This window comes from Choloepus didactylus, chromosome 8 (assembly GCF_015220235.1).
Source record: "Choloepus didactylus isolate mChoDid1 chromosome 8, mChoDid1.pri, whole genome shotgun sequence".
Taxonomy (NCBI): domain Eukaryota; kingdom Metazoa; phylum Chordata; class Mammalia; order Pilosa; family Megalonychidae; genus Choloepus; species Choloepus didactylus.
The window spans coordinates 25526238-25553988 of record NC_051314.1 but is presented as its reverse complement, the minus strand read 5'-3'; the positions used below and the strand labels follow the sequence as shown (position 1 = coordinate 25553988).

Here is a 27751-nt window from a genome sequence, read left to right as displayed (position 1 = left end):
CTGCAGATGAGAGACAGTTTGAAGATGGCCATTGAAAGCAGACTCTTGCTCCGGAGAAACTGAGAGATGACAAATATCCCAAGTGCAACTAAGAGTGACACTTTTGAGGAACTGCAGCCTAGAGAGGAACGTCCTGGGAGAAAGCCATTTTGAAACCAGAACTTTGGAGCAGATGCCAGTCACTTGCCTTCCCAGCTAACAGAGGTTTTCCGGACACCACTGGCCATCCTCCAGTGAAGGTACCTGATTGCTGATGTGTTACCTTGGACACTTTATGGCCTTAAGACTGTAACTGTGTAACCAAATAAACCCCCTTTTATAAAAGCCAATCCATCTCTGGTGTTTTGCATTCCAGCAGCATTAGCAAACTAGAACACATGCTATATAATTTAATTTGTATGGTCAGTTTATTCAAACACCATAATTACATGGAACCTTGAATAGGGAGTGGGATCTGGTTGGTTTGTACAGGTTAGCATGAAGCCCCGATACATCTTAGAGTAATCTGGGCAGAGAATAAAAATGTATTTGCAAAGCCCCCTTAAGGGACTAGGGAAAAATTGGAAATATTAAACTTCCCCACCTGGAGAAATCTTGATACTCTCACAAGCACTGGGGACTACCATTGTAGTAGGCCAAGTCCTCGATCTTGGGGCTTGCCCTTATGAAGCTTGTAACTGCAAAGGAGAGGCTAAGCCTACTTATAATTGTGCCTAAGAGTTACCCCTAGAGAACCTCTTTTGTTGTTCAGATGTGGCCTGTGCCAGTTTGTGTATTTATGTCCCCCAGAAGAAGCCATATTCTTTAATGCATTCTGGCAAGGGCAGACGTATTAGCGTGGATTGTGTCGGAGCCTGTTGGTTCAGTATCCATGGAGCTGCGCCCCACCCAACTGTAGGTAATAACTCTGATTGGATCATTTTCATGGAGGTGTGGCCCTCCCATTCAGCATGGACCTTGGTTAGTTTTCTGGAGTACTATATAAGCTCACACAGAAGGAACTCATAGCTAGCTGGAGCTGAGACAGACATTTTGAGGATGGCCATCGGAAGATGATGCAGACATTTTGGAGGATGCCATTTTGAAACAACCTAGGAGCAAGCAGACCCCAGTCATGTGCCTTCCAGCTAACAGAGGTTTTCTGGATGCCAATGGCCATCCTCCAGTGAAGGTACCCTTTGTTGATAGACACTTTATGGCCTGAAGACTGTAACTATGTAACCAAATAAACCCCCTTTTATAAAAGCCAATCCATTTCTGGTGTTTTGCATTCCGGCAGCATTAGCAAACTAGAACATGGCCTTTCTCTCTTAACCAACACTACAGGTAAACTCACTACCCCACCCCCACCCCCCACCCCCTGCACACACACATATGGGACATCACTCCCAGAGATTAGCCTGAATTAGCATTGTGGGATTGAGGAAACTTTCTTGACCAAAAGGGGAAAGAGAAATGAAACAAAAATAAAGTTTCAGTGGCTGAGATTTTTAATGAAGTCAAGAATCATTCTGGAGGTTATTCTTATGCATTTTATAGATATACCTTTTTAGTTATTAGTGTATTAGAATATCTAGAAGGAAATACCTGAAACTGTTGAACTGCAATCCAGTATCCTTGATTCTTGAAAACAATTGTGTAACTCTGTAGCTTATGTGGTGTGACTGTGTGATTGTGAAAACATTGTGGCTCACACTCCCTTTATCCAGATAAGGATAAACGATAAAGAAAAGAGGGGGACAAAAAGTAAATGAATACCAGAGTATTGAAAATGTTCAAAAAATTGATTGTGGTAATGAATGCACAACTATACGATGATATTGTGAACAATTGATTTTACACTTTGGATGATTATATGGTATGTGAATGTATCTCAATAAAATTGTATTAAAAAAAAAAAGATCCACTCTGGGCCATCCCTTAACTGAAGTAACCTAATCAAAAGGTTCTATTTACAGGAATGGATTAGCTTTAAGAACATGATTTTCTGGATTACATAGTTTCAAACCACCACAGAATTGTTTCCTTAATTTCATTTTCACTTTGTTCATTGCTACTGTATAGAAATACAATTAATTTTTTTCTCTATTCTTGTACCCTCCAAGCTTGCTGAATTCATTCTTTAGTTCTAATAGCACTGGTGTAGTCCTTAGGATTTTCCATATCATGAATGATCATGTCATCTGCAAATACAGATAATTTTAGTTCTTCCTTCTATTCCTGGTTTGTTAAGAGATTTATTAAGAATGGATCTTGGCTTTTGTCAAATGTTTTTATCATGAGGGGGCATTAAATTCATCAAATGCTTTCTCTGTGTCTGTCCAGATGGTCCTGTGGTTTTTTTGTCCTTTATTCTAGTGATGTAATATATTATGTTGATTTTCAGATGTTAAAACACCTTGAATTCTGACATAAATCCTACTTGGTCATGGTCTATCATCCTTTTTGCTATTATTTTGTTGAGAATGTTTATGTCTATATTCATAAGAGATTTTAGTCTGTAGTTTTCTTAAGATGTCTTTGTCTGGTTTTGGTATCAGAGCCTCATGGGATGAGTTAAGAAGTGTTCTCTCCTCTTCTATTTTTTGGCATAGTTTATGAGGAATAGTATCGATTCTTTAAATGTTTGGTAGAATCACCAGTAGAGCCATGTGCATTCTCTTGAATTAGCCATATTTAACCTATCACCTGCCAACATAGTTTCAAAGTATCCTAAATATTTACTGTTCCAAATATGTAGCTGTTCATAAGGCTGCCTGCCTCCTCTGAACCTGGAAAACTAGTTACTTCGGATTTCTAGAATCTTCCACGTCTCAGTGACCCAAGTACAAATGCACCCATGTCTTTCCCTTCTCCCCTCCTCTGTGCTGTCATCTCCCCTTTTTACAGCGATCAACCCCTGTGAGACCAGCAACGGAGGCTGCTCCGCCAAGGCTGCCTGTAAAAGAACCACCCCAGGAAGCCGGGTGTGTGTGTGCAACGCAGGCTACACAGGAGATGGCATTGTGTGCTTAGGTGGGTGCCACCCCTCATGCATCCAGGGGCAGGGGTTTAAGGGTCAGAGGGCTGCGGAATGCTGGTAACACCTGGGCTTTAATCATTGGGACAAGCAGCCACCAGGGTCACCTTTCAGCTTGTCTGATGCAGGAAGGTAGGAGGTTGTGGAAGCTTGAGCACAGGGCTGTGCAGGTGTGTGATGCCTAAAACTGTCTTTGTGGGGAAGAGGGAGGAAAACTACTTCTGATTATGGAGGTGACTGAATTTTTAAACTTTTATTAGTTCCTTTTTTATTCAAGTAGCACATTCTCACTGCAGAAAAATTATAGCATGCATATGTCCGGGGGGAAGGGAATTCTGGAGATTTCACTGTTGCTATTGTTTACTTAGCCTCTTTTACTATGTGTGCATGTACTTTTTTAAAACAAAACTGGTAATGCATGACACGTAGTGTTTACTATGCTTAGTAACATGACAGGAACAACTTTCCCTGAAACTAAGTATACATCCAAATCTTTATTTTTAACGTGCATAAATTGTTCTGCTGCTGGAATTGGCCTGGTCCAGATGAGTTGATTTGGAGAACTGTATCTGACACCTTCCCCCCTTGGGTTCCTTCTGCCTCAGAGTTGTCAGCAAGCTCACTCTCACCAGCTGGTGCTTCAAGATGCCTTCTTCCCATACTTACCTGGCAGGGGAGATACCATGATCACGAAGGTGGTTTTCTGAGGGCGAGGCTTATCCATTGCAATCCGGATGTGCTGACCCCTGCGATTTGCCCAAATGTGGGAAACTCGACTGCATAATTTGTGGTAGTGGGGGACTGCGTTCGCGCTCTCCCCTGACCAAAAAAAAAAAAAAAAAAAAAAAAATGCCTTCTCCTGAGAATGAAGCTTGATTCTCATGCCAGGTGTCGGCTTTTTGTTTTAAAGAAATCAATCCGTGTTTGGAGAACAATGGTGGCTGTGACAGGAACGCAGAGTGCACGCAGACGGGACCCAACCAGGTGAGGCTGCCAGGGCCCAGGAGGTTTCCGAGGAAGAATCTCCTGAGAGAAAGGTGCTAAGGACAGACTGCTGAGGAGCAGGAGCAGAAAATAAATGCTTTAGGGGAAATTCTGAAAGAAGAGAAGACCGTTCTTTGGGAAAGAGGAGAAATGGGGGACCAAGGGTGAGCAGGACACGGAGCTGTCTTCGGATGGGGAGAAGTAGGGCTCTACCAACTCCACAGGATTCCACGAGCACCTAGGAGGTTCCCCAAAATGCTCCCCTCTTTTTCTGCTTTCTGGTGCCTGGAATCCCACAATTGTTATCTTCGAGTTAAGGCTCTGAAATGCATGTGACATGGCAGACGATAATATTTTAGACCCTCTCTCATTCACACAAGTGAACTTGCAGCACCTCTCCAGAGGGCAGATTTGGGGAGGTGGGGAGAGTGTGAGGGTTCCAGCCTCAGAGAACAGATGTCCACGGCGGGGAGAAGACATGGGCAGGGAGGCTCAGAGACCCAAGCTCTGCTTCTCTCTGTCCCCGTCACATTGTCAGCAAATCAAAGTGGCCTGGCAGGAAGTTACATACATCAGACATTAGATAACAAAGTCAAGTCTCTAGAGAATGTTCTATCGACCTTACTGAGCCCTTCAGAGACCACAGTGCCAGGTCTCCCAGTGGGTAGATCATGCAAATGCCCAGAGTACCCAAAATAAAGAAAAAAAAAAAAAATGTCATTTTGAAAAAATTATGTGTATGTGGGTGTGCATTCATACATATAGTCATAGGGAAAATCAGAAAAGTCAGTGTTGAGCTTCCTTATACATATTTTGGGGTCCAGTAGAGTTTTTATTTCAAACTATATATGGGTTGGGGAAAACTGATAGTGGTTTGGTGCTTAGAGCCTACATAAATTGCCCCTCCAGACCTAGGAAGGCAGTGAGGGGTGTGCAGGGCTGAAGTCTGAGAACAGGACTTTTGCTGAGGAGGGGCAGCTGTTGGGCATCTTGGGGCCCACTGTGATTGAAGAGGAGCAGACTAAGACGTGCCCTGACCAGTCCAGCCAGCAAGTTCAACATCAAACAAGTGGACCTTACTCGAGGTCATCGCTGCAGTCTAGGCAGCTTTTGTTTGAACTAGAGAAAGCTGCCCCTCGGGAGGACACATGAGGAGCCGGTGCCCCTTCCTCTGGGCACAAGGCTCAGTGAACAGAGAGCATGGCTGGATTTCAGCCACCCTCACCCCTGTGGCTGGGTGCCCCCAAGTAGAGCTCCATCTGCCCACATGATGTGGCAGCCCCATCCATACTTCTTGCAGACATGAAGCTCCGGAGGGATTTCAAGCCCCCGATGGACTTCCTTAACCAAACAATGGGTTCAGTTGATTTTTCTCATTTGTGCAATTTATTTAACCCAAAGCCCCCTTCTAGCATCTCTCAGCCCTGGTGCCTTTGGGCTGAGCAGGGGGTAGGGATAAGCAAGAATTAAGTGTGAATGGGGGCTTCGTTTTAACTGAGCCCTCACCAATAGAAGAGAGAAAAGAGATCAGCTCCTAGGAGGTAAGAAAGTTTAAAAAAAAAAAAAGTCTCGGATGTATATAAGAGCCCAGTGGTAAAGAGTGAAATGATCCCAATGTGCTAAAATATAAGATAATTATCGTTATAGAGTGGATATTACCAATATCAAATAAAGAATATTCTGATTGCCATTACAGAATGTAATATAGAGTTTGCACGCTGTAGAGTATGACAGCCCGTGCACGTGGCCAGGACAGCATCTCTCTGTGAAATAGCCCCACTTTCCTCTCCTCCCCGACAGGCCGTCTGTAACTGTTTGCCGACATACACTGGAAACGGCAAGAGCTGCACACTCATCAACGTCTGCTTAACGGTGAGTGCAGCTCTAGTGTGAGACCTCAGAGGTCGAGCCTGACCTCATACCCACCTCCTAGGGGATGGGGAGTTGGGGTGATCCCACCGTGCAGGCTTCAGACCTGCCTCTGGACAGTGAGGCTCATTTCACCCTCATCTCCCAATTGGGGCACAAGGAGAGAAAGCTCAATCTCAAACCCCTTGTCCCCAGCCTTGGCTGGATTACAAGCTTCTCAAAGGAAGGAGTGGCACCAGAGCAGGGTTTTGCTAAGTAACACTTAAGAGCCAATGAGTGAACTTTAATATCCAGTCCAAAATCTGGTTCCCTAACCATGGCGATGGAGTACTGATGTCAATGACCTGATTTTTGTTTTGTTTTAAGTGAGTTAGTTAAAACTAACATTCACATAATAGTCAGTTCTCCCATCTTCTTTGCAGAGTGTGTGTGTGTGCTGTTTCTTCTACTCCAATTTTTTTTTTCCAGGTTGAGCTATCTGCTATGATATAAGAGGAATGCCCAAAAGAGCATACAATTTTTTTAAAAAGTCATTATATGGCTCAGGAATGTGTCTTTCCATCATCAGTGGATCATGCTCAGGATCAAGTAGCATGAATTTCATGACCTCTATATAAACATGTCAACCACATTTTCTCAGCTCAGACATACACATTTGGGCAGTCTGTCCATTAGCTTATCCCCCATATTACTAATTCCAATTGGAGAAATTCTCCCCTCGTTCCACCAAGCATCTCTTTCCCATGTAAGACAAAGCTCAAGACTCACCTTCTCCAGGAAGCCTTCTTGGATTAACCCCACAGAAATTGCCCACTCCTTATTTTCCTATACTTTATAGGTAGGAATCTACTATGAATCAACAACATGGCATAGACTTCCAAGAGCTAGTTCTGTTTTAATAGAGGTCTAGTAGCTGGAGTCAGGAAGATGAATCTACCCCCACCATGTGACTCCCCCACAGCCACACCACCCCCATTCTGCATGTTAGCTCAATGCTAGAAGAGAAGGTCCAGTTCTAGACCCCACATGCTGAGCAACAGGTATCACTGAAGTGAAGGCACCACTTCCCCCTTCATGTCATGAGCACATCATTAATGCTTCCAATTATCTTTCCAACTAAAGAGGAGTAGGGGTGGGGGTTGAGGGCTGCTTTCAACATTTCAAGAATTGCCACCTGACAGAGGGCTGTTCTAGTTCTGCGTGAGCCCAGGCGGTAAGACTAGGATCAATGGATGGAAATTACAAGAAAATAGATTTCCACTCAACTCGAGAGAATTTGGAGCTGTCCAGAGACAGAAAGGTAGTGTGGGTAGGTAATTAACTTAGATAACTTGAGGTCTTGGACCATGGGAAAAAGGTAACAGATGGATTGTCAACCTGGATAACCATTCCTCTCGATCCTCATTTGTATGATTCTCTGGCTTTGAGCTAGTTTGCTTCTCCAGGCCTCAGTTTCCTTCAAAGGTTCTAGATGTCCTTGGGGTCTCTTGCAGCTCTGATATTCTGGGCTCCTAGTATTTCCCTCCAGTCTGAAGGATGCTGTTGACACGCTTCTTGTCACCGTCCTCACATTAGGTCCTGGTGAGGGTGGGTTTCCCTGGAACATGCCTTCCCACTCTTAGACCAGCCCCATGGTATGCAAACCCAGGAGTGGCTAACTCAGCAAATGATGATTAACTCTCAAAGTGGGCAAATTCTCTACTGCTGCTCAGAGCCTAACTACCCCAGGCCTTGTACCTGCAAAAAGATAAGATGTGCTTTAAGACTCCTATTCCTGCATGTCACATCTGGGGCCCCTTGAACGGTCAGTGAGGCCTCCAAAATCCTACATCTATATGATAATTCTATCTGCTGCTTTCCAGGTGTCAGGCACTGTGCTAGGGCCTTCCCTGCATTATCTCCATTAATTCCTCTGATAGCCCTATACATAAGATCTATCATTAACTCCATTTTACAGATGAAGAGACGGGCTGTGGCTTAGTTTCCTCTGGCTGCCATAACAAACTACCACAAACTTGGTGGCTTAAGACAATAGACATTTGTTTTTGCACAGTTCTGGAGGATAGAAGTCTGAAACAAGGTATTGGGAAGACTGTGCTCAAACATCTGCTTCATGTGGCCCTTTACCATTAATTACCTGGGACAGTAGAGACTTATTCAGATGGCCTTGCCATCTTGAGATAGAAGGCTGGGTGAATAAGATGGCCCCTACCACTATAATGGAATTGGAAGGCAAGTTCAGGAAAGGGTAAATAATGTAAACGAGTTAAGTTTAGAGAGTGAGACAAGAAATACATTTTAATGCGGAATTGCTTTGCAAACATTAGTAGAGCTGGGAAACTAACCGGTTTGACCTCCCATGGGAAATTTCACCAGAAAAATGGCGGCTGTAGTCTGTTTGCCATCTGCAGTCACACTGGAGAAGAAAGGATCTGTACATGCAAGCCAGGCTACCTGGGGGATGGCTTTACCTGCCGTGGCAGCATTTTTCAGGTAAAATAAGTCATGTCTCTATCAAGTAAAATGTTACTTCCCTAGCTGTGCTGAAAATCCAGGTAGCTAAGAAACCTGTAAGAGCTTTGTAAAAAGTAAAACTTTATAAAAATGGGAAAGATGATTTTTACATAAATTGGCAATGAAAAGAAATTTTATCTACCCCTGGAAATTCTTTTGACATGGTAAAGAGTATATAAAAGTCAATGGCTCTGGGTTCAAATTCAGCACTGCCAGTTAGTAACTTTGTGACTTCGAGCATATTATATGCCCTCCCTATGCATCAGTTTTCTAATCTGTAAAAGAAGATAATAATAGTACATACCTCATCAGGTTGTTATAAGTATTAAATGAGGTAAAGGGTGTAAAATGCACAGGACACACAAGTCGATGACATTGCTTTGATGTGGCTTGCTGTTGGAATGTGTGTGTATGTGTGTGCACACACCTGTACTGGGCATAGAAAATAAGGCAATATAATACTTCCAACTTTCCACCTATTATAAAGTAATTGTTCTGTTATTTGGCTTAGAGAAAGATGAGAGCATTCTGACTGATCAAATGTTCTGGTTAACAGAGCAACCAAATCAGCCATAAACCTATAACTGATTTTTTTTTTTTTTTTTTAAATATTTGGACCCTTTAAAATGCTCTTAAAGCTCAGAGGCTTCTGGAAATGTCTGGACCACTCTTTGATAAATCAGATGGTAATTCCAGAAAGGTTTTGGAACTGACCATGAGTTCACATAGCCATTCTGAGCATCCCTTGTAAGCTTGTTGGTGAAGCTGGAAAAAGTCCATTGTTGCAGATTTCCAGTTAAATGACAGCAGATACTCACAAATTAGATAAATCATCCTGAGACAATCCTTGTTGTTCTTGTGTATAATTTTCAGGCATTAAGTGAAACTACTCTTCTTTGTTTGCAGGAGCTTCCCAAGGACCCCAAAACTTCCCAGTATTTCTTCCAGTTGGAAGTAAGAATGTGTGTGTCTGTCTAACTATCAAAGTTGGGTCTCAAGCCAGATGTAGGATGAACGTGTAGCCTCCGGGGTTGGTGGAGGTAGAAGAAAGTCTGGGGATCTGGATTTCTGGAATGGGCTCAGTCATTGGTCATTTGTAGCCTTCCTCTCTCACACCTCACACTTCCTCTCTCACGCATGAGAAAAATGGAACAGGCCTTGCACTGACCCCATTGGACACATAAGAATGTAGTAAATGAAAAACTTTGAGCACACCAGTGGAGAAAAGAAACTTTATTGGGCAATTTGTTAACTCTTTGGGTAAAAACATTAAGTTAGCTCTTTCTGCAAATCATACATTTGAGTAAGTTCCAGTTGTATTGAAGAAGAAAATATTAAAAATGAGAAGAACAAAATAATTTAAAAAAATAACTAGAAGAAGCTATAGGTAACCCTATGATCTTAGAACTGGTGGGAAGGCAATGTCAACAATTAGGTAAATTATCTTGTTATTTATATTTGTATTATTAGTCCAATTATGTAAAATATTTATATATGAAAGAAACACTGCAAAAGAGTTCTGGAAACAACAGGGGTTTTCTCTAGGTGGTGAGATCATGGGTAGTTACTGTTTTCTTCTTTATGCTATAGTTTTTCAATTTTTAATACAATAAGTATGTATTCATTTTATAACCAGGAAAAAAAGTAGCATTATTTCGAGGACAGAGAATCCGGGTTTGAATTTAAATCCGAGACAAAAACACAGGTCTCCCCATGAAGTTTTCATTCTCCTGTTGCTATCAACTCGCTCTGCCATTTGTTTGAGCGTCTGCCTGTGTTTACGTTAAATACGTGATACGTGGGGCCCATGCCTTCCTTCCTATAGGAACATTCTGTGCGAGACCTCACTGGCCCAGGCCCCTTCACCGTCTTTGCACCTTTATCTTCAGCCTTTGATAAGGAAGCCCAGGTAAGCACAGGGCTGTGGGCGGGCAGAGGTCGGGGGATAGCATGTCGTCTTTGAGCCTCACTCTGGACCCAACAGCAGGGCGCTTCTGGGCAGGGGAAGTAAGATCAGATGGAAGTGACCAGCAGTGGAAGGGGCTGCCTCTCGCCACGGCACTGCTTGTCAAGAGAAGCATTTGTCCTCGGGTGACCTCTACCATTTTGAGATGCTCTGAAGGACATTCCAGTTACTGCAGGAGGTTGGATAAGGTCAATGATTCCCAAGGGTCCAAACTCCCATTACAAAGAAAAATGCTAGGTCAGAGGGATTTAACTAGGTTCTTTCTTGCAGGACTTTTCCGGGCCTTTACTACTATAACATTCATTGAGACTCTTTGGGCTGGATTACCCATTAATAATAATAATAATAATAATAATAATAATAATAACGGCTAACCTTTACTGAGTGTGCCAGGCACTGTTCCAAGTGCCTGACCTAGATTAACTCATTTAGTCCTCACAACAACCCTGTGAGCCTAGTATTATCATTAGAGCCATTTTATAGCGGAGGACACTGAGGGCAGTAACTTTTCCAAGGACATGTAACAAGGAAGTGGTGATGCTAGGACTCTATTCTGGCTCCAGAGCCTGTGTTCCCAACCACTGCACAGGCTGCTCCTCTGCATTTATTCTGGGCGCCATAAAGCAAGGGCACAAGAATAGTTTTTGAAATAATTTGATATATGATAGGAAAAAGAAGCATCAAAGGAGTGATCATGAAATAATGAGAACTTTGTGGACTTCCTATTATACTTATGGTAAATGTTTGTATTTTGATTTACAAATGGAGACACATCGTAAGCTTTGGCCCTTCAGTATTTCCAGCACTCTTCCAAGAGGAGGGTGTACTATGCAGTGTTTGCCAGCATATTTCACAAGAAAACTCTTTTTCCAAGTGGAATCTCATGGGACTCGTGGTCCTTGGAGCATGTATTGGGAAATGCTGGACCAGAGGCATTCCAAGTTCCTTCCCACTCTGAGATTCCACAGTGGGGGAAGAAAAGGAACCAGGGCCACTCGCTCCCTCTTTCTGGAACAGCCTCTACCTATAACCTTGACCACAAGCCAATCCTGACTGTCCCCTTCCCAGGGGTTGGGAGGGGAGAGAAGAGCAGGGGAGAGGTTGGGGGAGAGGAGAGCAAAAGTAGAGGTTGGAACAAAAGACTCCTGGCTCTGACTGGAGCCCCTGATCTTCTTTTGCAGGTTGAAGAGTGGGACAAACAAGGCGTAATGTCCCAGATTCTGCGGTATCACATGGTTGCCTGCCACCAGCTGCTTCTGGAAAACCTAAAGCTGATCCCAAATGTTACTTCCCTGCAAGGGGAGTCAATTGTCATCTCTGTCTCTCAGGTGAGTGAGGCCATCTCAGGAAGGTACCCATTTTCCTTGGGCTCTCTCTCCTCTTCCTTAGAGTAATATCAATAATAATAACAACCACCAACATATGAGGGGTTTCTATATGCCAGGCACTATTCTAAATTTCTGATATGTGCTAGCTCACTTAAGCCTCAGAACAACCCCGTAATGTATATTATCCCCAATTTGCAAATAAGGAAACTGAGCTCAGAGGGGTTAAGTAATTTGTCTAAGTTCACACAGCAAATAAACATTAGAGCTGGAATTCAAACTTAGAGTCAGGGCAGCTCCAGTCACTCAATGGAACCACTTTTAGTGGCCCTGGTCAGAAGCTGGAGAGGGATCAAAAGCTTTCAATCAAAGCCATTTGGCCACGGTGGTCCCATCCCTCCTGCAATGGAGAAACAAATGGTGGCTATGGAATTCACTGCAAAAGGATAAAAGTGTGGGGTGGTGGTATAGAGAACACAGATGGAAGACAAGCCAATTTTGATCTGTTTATTTCAAATTATAGAATCATAGCGAAATGACTGTTTTTGTCAATCATATATTATTTACTATCAAGTTCTCCAGGTGAAAATTACATTCTTGTCTCAGTTTTTCTTTTTGAAATCATAATAAAATGCACTCAAATAACTTGGCTCTTCAGATTTTGCCCACAATGCTACTTAAACCTTCACTGTCATGATGATTTAATGTGTCGGGGAGGCATTCTGTAAGAAGCAATTTTGCATCTATTTCTCTTTGTGCTCATTTTTTTTTTTTTTTTTTTTTGGTCAATTTCAGGACAAAGTATATTTAAATAATGAAGCTGAGATCATATCCAGTGATATCATCAGTACCAATGGAGTCATCCACATCATAGACAAGTTGCTGTCTCCCCAAAACTTGCTTATCACCCCCACAGATGTCTCTGGAAAGATTGTGGTGGGTAAACTAGCTGGCATATTCTCAGCATAAGGTGACTTATAATACATTATGTCAATTTGGATTTTGAGGCTTCATTTTGAAACGTTTTCATTTTTCTGCTTCAATCTCAAGCTATCATTAAAAGCCTAGTAAACATTATTCTTGGTAGGCAGTAAATAAGTAAAAACCTATTTTAAATAGGCAAATGGATTTTATAAGTTTTTGTTTACTGTCCACAAGGGCTGGTGTTCTTGCATTGATTTAGAGCATGGAGAGAGAGAAGGAGGGAGAGAAGGAAGGGAGTGCAGGAAAGAGATCACTAAGTCTAAACCTGGAGAAAAGCTCTTTCTCAATTGATGGCAAAGACATTTTAACTTTTATTTGTGTATTTTATTTATTAGTTTTGGTCAAGGTTCTTCATTGCAGACAACAGAATCCACTATGCTCAGCTTAAACAAAAAGGAGTTTCTTAAAATATTAGGTGCATCACCAAATCTCTTGGAAGACCAGAGCCTAATCCAGAGGCTTCACAGCTGAGAACAAAGCATCCCAGGAATGCCTTCAAGGAGATATCACCCAACCCCACCGCAGAGCTGTTACAGTTGAAACAGCTCTGCCACTTCCACCAGTCTCCAGTCTCACCACCTGGGATACTGGAGACTCAACAGCAGATGCCTCTCCCAAAGTGCCTGCCAGAAGAACTTATACCTGCTAGCAGATGATACCACCTCCTATTGTTTCTTTCTACTAACAAGGCTAAATCACATATGGGGTTTCTAGCTGCATGGGAGTCTGGGGAAAACGTAGTGCTTAGCTTTCCATTCTCTATAACACAGAAAAGCATGGGCAGAATGGAGAGAGTGCTAATGAACCAATCTACAGTACCTGCTGTCTTATTTCCTTTAGTTAATTCAGTTGAGCTTTGGTTAAAGTGCTTTGTGAACTATATGAGGAAAACCATGATCCCTATTCTTATTATCTTTGCAGCAAAATCTCACAACGGTGGCACTAGAGCATGGCTACATCAGATTTAGCAAATTGATGCAGGTAAAAACCTAGGGGAAAAGTTGACTATGGGGATAAGCAGCACCTATTTTTTTTTTTTTTTTTTTTTTTAATGTTGGTACCAGCCAGCTGCTGTGGGCTGAATGTGGGGAGCTTCTCATTTTCTGGAGAGCAGATTTGTTCTCTTATACTCCATTCTTAATGTTGTATGGTTTGCTCGGATATGTAATGTACATTGACTGACTTAGAAATTAAAGTACTTGAGGTTGGGAGTGGGGGAAGGGAATAGCACGTATCAATGCCTGTACTGGGCACTTCACATCTATGAGCTAGTCCTTCACAGTAGCCTGGGAAGCAGGAAGCATCAGCTCCATTTTAGAGACGGTGAAGCTGAGGTGGAGAGTTAGGGAATCTATGCCCACGAGACAGGTGGACACGGGATTTGCAATAGTATCTTTCTGACTCCAGAGACTGTTCCCACCAACTGAGTAGAGAAACTTCTTATTCAAACAAGAGATTGCAGAGGAGAATCAAGGAGGAGCAGACTGAGCATCCTCCTGAGGCTCCCTGCCCCACCCTCACCCTGAGAAGTCCTCGAAGGGCTCTAGGAACCCTGGGGTTTCCCACAACCCAGTCTGTGAACCTGGGCTCTAGACTAGCAGATCCGGAAATGGTCTGGGTCTCAGACTCCCTGGGGAATGTCATAGAAATGGAGATTCCTGGGTGTTCAAAATCACAGTCTCCAGGGATGTTCCAGACTGTAATCTTTGCCCACCCAACCCCAATACCTTATTGTTACCCCCACACCTGTGCATCAAGTGTGATTAAACACGGGACTTCATGGTGTTAGCAAACCTCTCTGGGTCTCAAAAAAAGGGGATAATAAGGCCTATTTCATAGGGTTATTGGAAAGATTTTTTTTATTGTACTTCTTGCACATAGACTATAGTAAGCTTTTGGAATAATTCTTCCTTATTCATCTGGCAATTTCTTCCCAGGTATATATGATCTAGAAATCTTGTAAAGATTAGGAGTATCTCAATATTGTATAGGCTTCACTTAAAAAATGAAATTGGAGAAATTAAATATTATTAGAAATTAAACTATTTGAGGAGTAGTAGCAAAGAAAAGATATGCACTAAAGTTTATTTGCCTATTAATAAAAACACAGAATTGGATTTTATTTTGCTTTCTAAGAACTTGTGAGTCAGAATGGCCAAGTCTCTGGGTCACGCCTGAACCAGCAGGAGTCACCAATAAGTCATGGGGTGGTGCACAGAGGACAGAACCTGCCCTCTGCCCTTGGTCCTGTGTGCATCCCCGGGCTTGGCTGCACAGCAAGTGCATACCCCAGGGTCGAGCTAGGTCCCTGTGTTTCAGGATTTAGGCCTGCTGAGTGTCATCACTGATCCCATCCATACCCCAGTCACTCTCTTCTGGCCCACGGACCAAGCTCTCCAAGCCCTACCCTCTGAACAACAGGATTTCCTGTTCAACCCGGACAACAAGGACAAGCTGAAGCAGTACTTGAAGTTTCATGTGATCCGAGATGCCAAGGTATTTTGTTTTCACACAGCATCGAGGGCAGGGATGGCCCCAGAGTGATAACCAAGGCAGCAAGGTCCAGGAATGGTCAGACGGTGTCTCCACTTCCATGATGGGAGAGAGGCTTGAGCATTCCCAGCCCACAGTGTCCTCCTCTGACTGACCGTTGTTCAGTGACCTCTCTTAGAAGCCCACTTCGTTCGTTGAGTGGCCTCTCAATGTTAAGCACCGCACTGGGTGGACTGCTTTGGTGCGCTAGAGATTGACATGTAGGATGTGTGATGCTGAGGTTATATTACCTAGCTAGGGTGTGAGCAAAAAGGAAGGAGCCAATGGAAGAACAACGGAAAACCCCACATTCAAAGGATAGGAGAAGGAAGGCTTGTTGGCATTGTCAGCAAGGTAGGAGGATAATTAGAAAATAAGCATTGTCTTCAAAGCCCAGGTAGCAGAAGGTTTCAAAAAAAGGGGTGTGTCAGCAATCTGGAATATATCAGAAAGATCCAGGGGCTCAATTCAATGAAAAGGTGAAAAGAACTTGACAAACAAGTCATTTGAGATCTTCAAGAAACCAGCCTCAGTGGAGTCATTGAGGAAGACGGCAGTGTGCAAGGGGATCCCAGCTCCCTGAGTGAGTTAGGAGGAAGCAGTGAACAGAGGAGCAGCCAACTCCTAGAAATGCTGCTGTGAGTGAAGGAAGGGAGTTGCCAGGACAGATCAGGAGGGACACCCCCAAGCCATCCTAAGTGTCCCTAAGGCAGGACTCTAAGTGGTGCTGCCCATCCAGCCTACTACAGGGCAGCTGGAGAGAGAAAGCAAAGACGTTCTGGGTTCCCACACCAGGCCTGGCTCTGGTTCTTGGTCCTGCCATTATTAGTATATTTTTAACTGTAGCCAATATCCAAAAGGATCATTCTTCCCTCAAACTGCAGATCAGCTTTTTCTCTTTCCCAGTTCACAAGGTGAAAAGACTGCTGACAGCAGCTCCCAAATTTCTCTAGATGTACTTTTTCTCTCTTGGCTGAATTGGTTAACTCAGCTAAGGTTAGTTGTCCACCCCTTACCCGACCAACCGCGATCAAGGAAATAAGGTCATGTGGAAACATGGCAGCTCTTGCTAAAACCTGTCACTCTGGGTCCTCAACAACGGCCCATGTTTCACCCCTAGGGGATAGTCTGTCAAATCCAAGAATGCCAAAAGCCTTAACTTCGGTTCGTTCGTAGCGTACTGTGCCATTTCCCAGCCCTCACCCACTGATCCTGCCGTGGGCTTCATGCACCAAGACTGCATCATCCACGGACTCCCAAGCAGAGCTGGGAAATGGAGGGCTCCTGAAACCAGCCCAGCTGACTGAGACTTTCTGTACAGAAGGAATTTCCAACCTCCTAGACAGCTCATTCCATGATTATTCTTCCTTTTGATTATATCTACCGTCGTTTTAAAGTTGGGATTGTTAGAATTATATTAGAACTCTTGCAAAAATTTGCATCTGAATTTGGTTTCTTGGCAAAGGTCCTTTGGGCCCTTCTTCAACACAAATACAGGGTATATATGCAGCGCCGTTGTTTCTACAGGTTTTAGCGGTGGATCTCCCTAGATCTGCTCCCTGGAAGACCCTGCAAGGGTCACAGCTGAATATAAGGTGTGGAGCTGATGGCGATATCGTGAGTACCTTCACCCAGGAGGGGTGTGGGAGTCACCTAAACAACAAACCACTCCCATAACCACGATGAAATGAGATGTTCAGGGTTTTTTCCCTCCATTGACAGCAAGTTCATTTTTCTCACAGTCTTGGAAGGTGTTTTCCCTAAGAGTATACAAGTAGAGATGAAAAACCTCATAAATCCTGGCCAGCGCAAGCTCTCCTAGTAGGAGAGCTTGAGCCATCCCTGCTGCTCCGTTCCTGTCACCCCCACTGCCACTGTTTCTACTTTGACTGCTTACCCTTCTGGAGAGCAGCTTTCAGTTGATTTTTTTCTGTTTTTTTTTTTTTTTTTTTTTTTTTTTTTTGGTAGAGCATTTCTTTTCCAGTGTGAGGTACTTCCCTGAAGCAGACAAGTGAGCTGTCATTCCTGTCTCTTCCTTCCCATCCCCACAGTGGCCACACCCCTAGGCCTTGCTCTTGGCAGTCAGAGCCAGCTCTGGGCCACAGCTACCTAGTTCAGCCAACAGGGAGCAAACTTGCAATTTTCTCCTTCCCTGGCTCATTTCCTAAACAATTGTATCTTCCCTTAATTCCATATGGTGACTGAGTCCAGTAGGATTAGTTCAGCTATACGTAATGGAAAATCCAAAATGACAGTGGCTTAAATACACAGGGGTTTATTCTCTCTTATAAAAGAAATCTCCTGGGCTCTTTTGGGGGCACCATGGGGGAGCTCCTTCTTGTCTTTCTGCTCTGCTCACAAGGTTCCAGCCTCAAATTCACGTCCAGGTCCAAAATGGCTGCTGGAGCTCCAGTCACTGTGTCCACTTTTGAGGAAGTAGAAAGGAGGAAGGGCAAAACGGATGTATCTCCCAGATGAGTTGATTCCCTTTAAGGAGACTTCTGAAATGTCCCGTACAATATTCTGCTTTAAGGACTTTAAACACAGTTTTCAGGTGTTCTCTCCACTGAGTCACTCTATCTCCATGCTCCATAGATGCTGTGATTTACCACTTTTCTTCTTACAGAACTTTCTAAAAGCATTTAACATCTTGGTGGCAGGGAGGGGGGCGGGGGTGTGATCCATCACCTTCCTAGCTGGGTGACTTCAGGGAAGGAAGCCCTAGGCTTGTTGCAAGCATTGAGTAAATAATGTATCTAAAGCACAGTTTAAACAATGCCTGATGCATCTGGCATTTATCATTACTGAGTTAAAGTCCATCACTTGTATATCCTGGAAAGAAAGTTGTGCCAGACAGTTTTCTAAGTGTGGCACCGAATAAGAAAACTCAGTCATTGCATTTGAAGTGGCCACATCAGCAAAGCTTATCCGGAACCACAGCCAGGTCATCCCTGCTCCGTTCCTGTCACCCCCACTGCCACTGTTTCTACTTTGGCAGAAGCAACGTTGCAGAGTAGCCAAGGGTGTGCGCTCAGAGGCCAACTGTCTGGGTGTGAAGGCTTGTACCACCATTTACTAGCTGCATGAACTTGGGCAAAGTTCTTAACTCCTCACTGCCTCAGTTTCCTCGCCTGCAAATTGGGGATACTGATAATAGTATCTACATCCTAGTGTTGTTGTGAGGATTAAAAGAGCTTGCACAGGTCAAGCACTTAGAACAGTACCTGGCCCATGTTATGTGCTCAGAGTTCACGATTATTATATTTAGTTCTTTCTGAGTCTTGCAGGTGCTGGTGACACTAGACTTGGGAAGAAAGGTCTGAGAAGGATTGTTGACTCTCTCCTCTCTCTCTCTCTCTCTCTCTCTCTCTCTCTCTCTCTCTCTCTCTCTCTCTCTCTCTCTCTCTCTCTCTCTCTCCCCCTCCCTCCCTCTCAGGGCGAGCTCTTTCTGAACAATCAAAGGTGCAGAATCGTGCAGAGGCAGCTCTTGTTTGACCTGGGCGTGGCCTACGGCATTGACTGTCTGCTGATCGACCCCGGCCTGGGAGGACGCTGTGACACTTTTACTACTTTCGATGTCTTGGTCAGTTCCCAAAACAACACTGTAGTAAGTGAACCTTCCACCAAAGAACAGTCCTCATGATCCAGCGTGGAAACCATGGGGGCTGGTCCTCAGCAAGCCCGGGGCTTTCGAGATTTGAGGGCAGAATGACAATGAAGTTGTTCTTCAGATTCAGAATCAACACGCATCTACTTAGCCCTACCTGGACCTCACACATTCTCATATATCCACACCCCCGTCCATTCATTCCCTCTTGGTTCAAACCTATCCATCCATTCAGTTATTCATTCATTCCTTCAATGGTTTTTGACTCTCTGCCAGATTAAACCTATGAGATTGTCATATTTGACAGTTTTTCACTTACAAAAATGGCAATTTCGTATAGTTCAATTTAATATTATGTGCCACCCACACCTGCATTCACTTACCCATTCATTCAACAACATCGATTGAACCTCTATCGTGGCCTCTGCACTATGCTAGGCGTTTTCTCTTTTCACGTTCTTCCACCCATCCAGCTCCCGTTTATTGAGCTTTGGGCCAGCTATGTGCTCAATGCTCATCTTACCCCCACAATGATCCTTGGATGTTGTTATCATCAACTCAATTTCGTAGATTTGGAAATTAAGTCTCTAAGACATGCAGTGACTTTACATATCAAAGTGTGTCATCAGATAATGTCAGTACCTGACACCTCATAGGCATTCAATAAATATCCCCAATTTTTAGGATTCTACTCACCAAAACAGATGAAACCAATTGTCCCTTCTACTATAGGGGATATGACCTTCATAATCTCCAAAGTATAATCACACATATTTTTTCATTTGATCATTTTTCCTCATCAATCTCCTGAATGAAATAGAATTATTGTCATCCCTGTTTTATAGATCAGAAAACTAAGTTTCAAAGAGTGTAAGTAATTGGCCGAAAGCATCACACTAAGTTATAATGAAAATGACACTTTCATCCATATTTCTCATTGTCACTATAGCACATGCCTGTATGACACTGCCCTAGTCCAGCTTTTTTTAACAGGGAACTTTTCCCCACAAAGAACTAAACCAAGGAGTTGAGGTCCAGGACAGGACTTCAGAATTCTCCATGGCAAAGTTCCAATGTATTTTGTTTTTATATTCTTGATAATAGCCAGAATCTTAGTCAAGATTAATTAAGTTCTTAATAAACCCATGAAGGTATTAATTAACCAGAGGCATTACTTTGTGTTTTCCAACATTCTGAATGTTTAAGTGTTTTCTTTTTTTGCACACTAGGGGGATTGTGGGAGCTGTGTCAATACTCCCAGCTGCCCGTCATGGAGCAAACCAAAGGTAATTATGAATGCAGCAATAACATCTGGAGAGCAATAGGTTTGCTGCATTATCAGACTCCAGTCTTCTGGTGTGTGTCAGTATGTGTTCATGTGTGTGTCTGTGGTTGTGTTGTATAACTGCATGTCATTCTCCCAACAACTAAGCCAGTGGTGTTAGAGATGGGCATTCTCAGTCAGAGCAACCTACCAACGCTCTACCGTCATCAAGGACCTGTCTAGATAAATCATAGGGTTGTAGATTCAGAAGAGACTTCAAAGATAGTTATAATAATAAAAATAATAGCTATATTTTTGGTTGTTGTCCATGTCCCAGGCTCTGTAGTAGGCCCTTCATATGATATACCCCTATTTCTTATTTTAATGCTCGAAGGAAGCTATTATTGCTCCCACTTTACTTATGAGAAAATGAGTCTCAGAGAGGTTACTGGTCAGCCAAAAGAACAAAGCTGGGGCTAGACCCAGAAGGTAATGTAGAATAATGGTTAAGTGGATGGATGAAGTTTGGAGTTAACAGGTACGAGATCAAATCCCAGTGGGTAATCATTAGCAAGTGACAATCTATCAGGTTTTTGCTCTGTAAAATGGAACTAATAACAATTCTATATTAGGTTATTAGGAAAAGCACTTTGAAAACATAGGTAGACATAGTATGTGCCCATTAAATTTTAGCAATTATTACTGATTCCAAAGCCAAGCTCTTTCCACTCTGAATAAAACATCTAACAAAATCACCTCTTCAAAACCTCCACAAAACAAAATGTAACTCCTACCCTCCCTCACCACCCCTGCTGATTATTTGGGGCTTTGCCACACATTAACACACCCCTTCCTTGATGAGAATCGACACTGCCCCCAGCCGCCCACTCTCATCCCACAACCAGACCATTTCCAAGGGTCAGAAGGTCCTTCCTCTCCTGACTGGGGAGAAATCTCCCTGTGGACTCTTGCTCTGAGCCCCCGTCTTGGCTCAGGTGCTTCCACCATTTGCCCATTGACTCCTCTAAGAAAAGAATTTCCTTGCAAAGGGCTTGTGGCCTTTGAAAGTCCCATTTCTGGCTTAGGCCAAGACTGTAGGGTGGGGAAGGAAGGGGGACTAAGGGGTCATTTATTCTCTGTCCTTTAGGATGTGAAACAAAAGTGTCTCTACAACCTGCCCTTCATGAAGATAGTGGAAGGCTGCCAACAGCAGTGCACCATGGTGATGCAGCTCCCCAAGTGCTGCAAGGGGTACTTCGGGATAGACTGTCAGGGTGAGGACACCTCTCCCCATCTCTGTGACTGTGAAAGGCAGGGCAGGGGGCTGATTCCCGACCCTTAAAAACAGCCATTCTGAAGAGTTTTCTATCTTTCCTTCTACTTTTCTCTCTTGGCATATTTTGGAGTTGAGAGTCTACTGTTCATACACTGTAATTGTAGATTGTGCTTTTTTAGCTTAACTTTATATAGCATAGACATTTTCCCATAGTACTCAAAGTACCATATATTTCATTTTTGGTGGTTTGCAATGTCCGTGATCTTGATTAGTATGTGCGCTTAAATGCATCTAATGTAATTCTACCCTGGAGGGCAATATACTGATATCTGTGTGGACCAAAATTTCTTGAAAATTCCTGTTATGGGATGTATAGCATCACCCTGCCTCCATTACCTCACCAGGAAGAGACTCCTTTGCTAAAGGGAATTTAGGCCCATCCTGAAACTTCTGTATCTGGATATAATTCTATCCAATAATCCATCAACAGCAGAGGCAGCATCAAAACAGATGTGTATATGGCACTTCCCATGTGGCAGGCATTGTTCTAACTGGGCACATGTATTGAGGGCCTCCTTCCCACATACACCACATCACAGCAATTCATTAATGCTCAAAACCACCCCTAGGAAGTGGGTTTCATTATTATCCCCATTTTACGGATAAGAAAATGGAGTCACAGAGAGGATAAGAAGTAAGCCCAACGTCCTGCCATCTCTCTCCAGAAGCCTTCTTTTAACCACCATGCATGTTCCATTCATCATGGTCTGATGGAAAAAAATTCCAGACTGGGAGTGCATGCAAACACCTGGTTTCCACCTTCCGTCACCAAAGTGCAGATCAGTCACAAAAATCAGTGCCATCCTTTATGTTTGTTCAGCTCTTTACATTTTCAAATTGCTCTCAGTTATATTACCTCATTCAATCCTCAGAATAGCACTGTGTATAGGTCATGTGGGATGATGATGATGATGGTCTTAGTTTTTCAGGGCCGCAGTCAAGTTGGCTTAAACAACAGAAATGTATTGTCTCACAGTTCAGAAGTCTGAAATTAAGGTGTCACCAGGGTCATGCTCCCTCTTAATAGGGAGAATCCGTTCCCTGCATCTCTCCTGGCTTCTGGGGCTTGGCCGGCAACCCGTGGCATCCCTTGGCTTGTGGCAGCATGACTTCATCTCTGCCTCCATCACACGGCCATCTCCTCCTCTGTCTTTCTGTGTCCAAATTCCCTCTCCATATATGGACGCCTGTCATGTGGAATTTTGGCTCATCCTAATTCAATTTGGCCTCATCTTAACTGATAACATTTTCAAAGATCCTTATTTCCAAATAAAGTCTCATCTGCAGGGTGGGGGTTTGGACTTGAACATATCTTTATATGGGACATAATTTAATTGTAACAATTAATTTCTTTTTTGTTGTTTTTTTTAGAGCTAAAGAACTGAAGCTCAGAGCAAGTTCATTCTTTAGCCCAGATCTACTCAAACCCAGGTCTCCCACCCCCCAAATACCATGCGCAGTTCAGTGTATCACCCTGCCAATGTCTCTAATCTCACACTCCATAGGCCGGTGGCTTGCCCTACATACCCAGTGCCACAGCATGGGTGTTTTCTTGGGGCCAGGTCCCTCTGGGCTAAAGCAGGTCCGAGTCTGCAGCTGAGGACGATTTAGCAGCACCTTTTACAAAGGTGTTGAGCTGCTCTGGATCTGGGGATACTGTTGAGTCACGGCTGTTCTGTCTCTTCTAGCCTGTCCTGGAGGCCCAGATAACCCGTGTAATAACAGGGGCATCTGCCTCGATGACTACTTCGCCACAGGAGAGTGTAAATGCAACACCGGCTTCAACGGGACGGCGTGTGAGCTGTGCTGGCCGGGGAGATTCGGGCCTGACTGTCAGCGTATGTGACCCCCATTTCCCTGTGCTGGAGCCTGTTTTTGTGGCTCTGTGCTCCCTGTCCTCATCCGCACCATTCACCTGACCTGGAAGCAGCCTTCTTCCCCTTTCTCCTGGCCTCCTACCTCCAGCTGTCTGTCCTACTTGCCTCTCTCTTCTTGGTGTGCAGTCCAGTTTCTCTCCACTGAGAGCCTTTCCTCTGGAAGTGAGACTCACCTCCCCTGCAGCCACAGAGGTGAGCTGTGGCTGAATGACGTTCATATGTTCATTCAACCAACAGATACTGATTGAGTTCTTGCCAATATTGACAGTTAACATTATTGAGTGCCTACTGTGTTCCAGGCGTATATGTTTTACTCATTTAATCCTCACAATAACCCTTTGAAGTAGATACTATTATTATCCCCACTTAACAGATGAGAAAACCAAGGCCCAAAGACATTAAGTGACTGGTTCAAAAGCCAGGAATTGTTCTAAGTTTTAGAGATACGGTCATAGGAGAAAATAAAACAGTATCCTTGCTCTCAAGGAGCTTATGCTCAAATGGAGGAAATCGGTTAAAACTACAAGAACAAAATTAAATAAAGTAGAGTACTGCTGTCCAATCAAACTTTTAGCGAGGCTAGAAACGCTCTATAACTCCACTGTCTGGTAAGGTGCCTGCCAGCCACAGTTGGCTATTGATCACTCAAAACATGTGACTGAGGAACTGAAGTTTGAAATTTAATTAGTTTAAATGTAAATAGTCACCTGTGGCTAGTGGCTCCTGCGCTGGACAGTGCAGACGAGGGAAGGGCTTTCCCGGCAGAGAGAGGAGCAAGTACAAAGGCCCTGAGGCAGGAGCAGGCTTGGCACGTACAGAGCAGCAAGGAAGCCAGGGTGGCTGAGCAACATGGGCAGGGAAGTGGAAGAGAAGAGGGAGGTGAAGTCCACAGGTCACCAGGGGCCAGGTCATGTAGAATCCTCTCAACCAGTGAAAGGTCTCCGGAGTCTATGCTAAATGTGACAGGAGACCAGCGGAGGATTGCAAACTGGGGCATGTCATGAGCAGATTTGAAAGGAGTACCCAAACTGCCTGGTGGAGAATATACTGTAGGGGAGCAAGAGCAGATGCAGGGCAACCTTTGGGGAAGCTAATGCAACAATCAAGGCAAGAGTTAACAGCACCTTGAGCTCGGGTGGTAGAACTGGAAGTGATAAGAAGTGGATGTTTTGGAGAATTGACTGTTCAATTGGAGACTTCTTTGTCATGAGGTCTCAGAAGTTCTCTTCCCCATCTCCCCCATTACATGTTCTATCTTTTCATATCCTGTTCTTCTATGTTTATAGCATCATTGCACTTACAAGTTCATGTTCAACAGCTCCAGGAGAACAGGGACGTGATCCCTTTTGTTGCCCACTATACCTTTATTGCCAGTAATGTCTGGCCCATGATAGGTACTGAATGTTTTATTTTTTTTTTTTTTTTTGAAGGCTTGAACAGGTAAATGAATGAATGACTGTGGCACTAAACACTGCCTCCCACCATGAAATGAACAGGGCTCCAGAAGCTGGTTAGATTGATTTTGATTCCTGATCACCTGCTCACTCCCCATTTTGCTTTACAGCCTGTGGCTGCTCGGACCATGGACAGTGTGACGATGGCCTCACAGGCTCCGGGCAGTGCCTCTGTGAAACGGGGTGGACCGGCCACTTCTGCGACACTCAGGCAGGTCTGTCGTGGGAGAGGTCAGTGCCAGCAGCGTGGGCTGCAGCAGACCATGCCAGGGGCATCCAACTGAGGCATGGGCCTGAAAGACCGCTGAAAAAACAACAGAGAGGGTGTTTCCATTAACACGTGTAAAGATGATTTGGATACTTGGCACTGGGCCTCGGGAGGTCTGGTGACATTAAAAAGGCTAGATGAAAAAATTTAACTCAAAGCCACAAAACCAACATGTCATCCTGCGCAGTTTGGAAGGATCCACCCTCAGCAAAGAATCTCAGGATCAGGCAGGGGTGATGACCAGTGATTAAATGGAAAATGCAGTCTTTGGAGTCCCAAAGACCAGGGTGTGGTCCCTGATTCTGCTCCTTGACTAAATGAATGGCCTTGAGTAACTCAGACTCCCTGAGGCTTGATTTGCTCATCTTAAAAAGGAGTAAATGTTGCACACTTTTCAGGGTGCAGAATTGCTGTGAGGGTCGGGGATCATGTTTTTTAAGTGCCTAGTATATGCAGCCATTCAAAAACAGTAGGCATCGTTATTGTTTTCTTTATTGTAATCATCACAATCTTCGTCATTACTAAGCGGGAAGTTTTCTGGGGTCTCCCTCCTACCCAAAGCCCTGTGTTCTGGTGGAATGTCCCAGATGTGCAAGTTGAACTATCCAGTCTTGAATCACTGTCATTTCATTCTCCCTAGAGTCAAAAAGACATAACTAAGCTCTTCTTATGGGCTTTAGCAACTCGAAGTTTCAAGAATTCCAACAGAACTATCAGCTTCAATTCCTCTAACTCCCATCCCATTCTGCCTCACCCCCCACCCCATCCCAAATGCTCTAAGGTCTTAAGCTGCTGATTAACCCTGCAGGACACTCCTCCCCCTCCTTCCCACAAATCCAGTCACCGAAGCTCCAGACTTCTTCCAAACTCAGTAGTGTTCCCAGAAGGCCATAGACTTTCTCCCCCAATTTAACCATCTCAGGCTGGAACTCCATGCCCTTAGGGCCAGACTGCTGATCTGTCAATTTAATCCCTGCTAGTGAGTTTTGGGAATATAAAATATCCCTAAAGATAACATATTTGTAGTTTAATCTGGGCAATGGTGCAGAGAAAATGTCTTAATATAAAGGGGTAATTGTCAAATCTCAGAATCTCTAGACTGGAAGGGACCTTGGGAAGTCCCTCTGGTTTCTGGCTGTAAGGGGGGACTTTTAAAATACAGTAGCACACCACAGAAAGACTTGGGGAAGACCTGTCAGTGGGTCCCCACTCTTCACACCACACGTGCAGGCTGAATAGTGGCCCTTTCCTTTGCAGATTTGCCCCCAGTGTGCACCCCTCCTTGTTCCACTGATGCCGTCTGTAAGGAGAACAACACATGTGAGTGTAACCTGAACTATGAAGGTGATGGCATCACGTGCACAGGTGGGTGCCCCTCATGCATGTGGGAGACAGCAGCCTGGGGTGGGGCTTGGTCAGAGTGTCTGGGCTCCATCCCAGCTCTTCTACCTCCTGCCTGGGTAACGTCAGCAATACCTTATCCTCTCAGAGATGTGGTCTCCTTATCTGAAAATGGGTTTGCTTGTGCCTCACCTACCCAACTCCCAGGTAGTGGTTTTAAAATTACTGGGATAAAGTGCATAAAATATGATGCACTTCATTTTATAATGCTTTTCTAACTCTAGAAGTAATCCATTCTTCATTCAAAAAATTCTGAAAATGCATTAAAGTATTTAAAAAAACAGTAAAAATTACTCGCACTCTCTATCACTCAGCACGAACCACTGTGAGCATTGTAATGTCTACCTGTAGTAGTTAAGATAAAGGTTCAGCTCCACAGAGACCCAAAAGAACCATGGTGTAAACAAGGTAGATGTTATGTCTGTCTCATGTATCTGTCTGGAGAGGCATCCACAGCTAACACAGAGTTTCACTCTGAAAGGACTTCCAGAGACCCAGACTCCTTCCATCTTGTTTCTCTGCCATCCTCTCACTTGCCTGCTCCAAGATGGCCACCACCATAGGCACATCCCAGCCACAGGATGGAGGAGGAGGAGGAGGAGGAAACAGGCAAACCGCCTTCCTTTAAGGACATGACCTAGAATTTGCAAAAATTGCTTCTGTTCCCATACAGGCCAGGACCCCTTCACTGATCACACTTAGCTGCAAGGGAGTCTGGGAAATGTAGTCCTGACCAGGCAACTATAAGTCCAGCTCAAAATCTATTACTATTACTGGTAGGAGTATATTGGAAGGAATAAAGTTATTTCAGGATATTGGTTTTTCCCATTGCTTGGCTTTGTTTTGTTTGGAAATGTTTTTTTATTTGATAAATAAAGTAACTTTAAAATTAAAAAAAAAAAACTATTACTATAGCAAAAGGAGAGAACAGGTATTGAGAGAAAGCTAGCAGTCTCCACCACATGTTCTTTCTGACTTTTTTCATGAATAAATACTCATATAGAGATATATACTTTCTTTTCAAATGTGCGATCTTGCTATCCCTGCTGTTCTTTAACCTGTACAAGGCAGTCTAGAAGTGATCAGCAGTAAACAATGGCTGCTTTCCACTCTGCCATGTTTAGATTGGGACCTTTAATCCTTGTGTGCTTTGTGTCAGGGTCTCAAGTGGCTGCCAGGACTCTAGCCATAAAGGTGAGCAAGTCACTTCACAGCTACTCCTGAAGCTAGGGCTAATCTATTATTGGTTAAAATTTAGGAGATTATGAAAATGAAGGTCAAAAGACGCAACACAACCCAGTGGGAAAAGCATCAGCTTTGGAGCCTTACCAACCTGGGTTTAAATCCCAGT

The 27751-nt window shown here is 43.9% G+C and overlaps 1 protein-coding gene and 1 non-coding gene across 3 annotated transcripts in view; both read left to right on the top strand.

Annotated features, from left to right (window-relative positions):
• STAB2 (stabilin 2) overlaps positions 1-27751 on the top strand; it is a 163146-nt gene that overhangs the window by 117802 nt on the left and 17593 nt on the right. For both annotated transcript variants that reach the window (XM_037847099.1, XM_037847098.1), the window contains exons 42-58: positions 2890-3015; positions 3930-4003; positions 5804-5875; positions 8249-8365; positions 9293-9340; positions 10212-10295; positions 11534-11680; positions 12473-12613; positions 13583-13642; positions 14981-15157; positions 16721-16810; positions 18630-18776; positions 20030-20086; positions 21212-21338; positions 23089-23238; positions 24842-24946; positions 26257-26364. In XM_037847099.1, the coding sequence (XP_037703027.1) occupies positions 2890-3015; positions 3930-4003; positions 5804-5875; positions 8249-8365; positions 9293-9340; positions 10212-10295; positions 11534-11680; positions 12473-12613; positions 13583-13642; positions 14981-15157; positions 16721-16810; positions 18630-18776; positions 20030-20086; positions 21212-21338; positions 23089-23238; positions 24842-24946; positions 26257-26364 (1830 nt within the window). The remainder of the gene's footprint in view (positions 1-2889; positions 3016-3929; positions 4004-5803; positions 5876-8248; positions 8366-9292; positions 9341-10211; positions 10296-11533; positions 11681-12472; positions 12614-13582; positions 13643-14980; positions 15158-16720; positions 16811-18629; positions 18777-20029; positions 20087-21211; positions 21339-23088; positions 23239-24841; positions 24947-26256; positions 26365-27751) is intronic.
• LOC119543568 lies at positions 3678-3841 on the top strand. Its single transcript, XR_005218634.1, has one exon. It is a non-coding gene; the product is annotated as a U1 spliceosomal RNA (small nuclear RNA).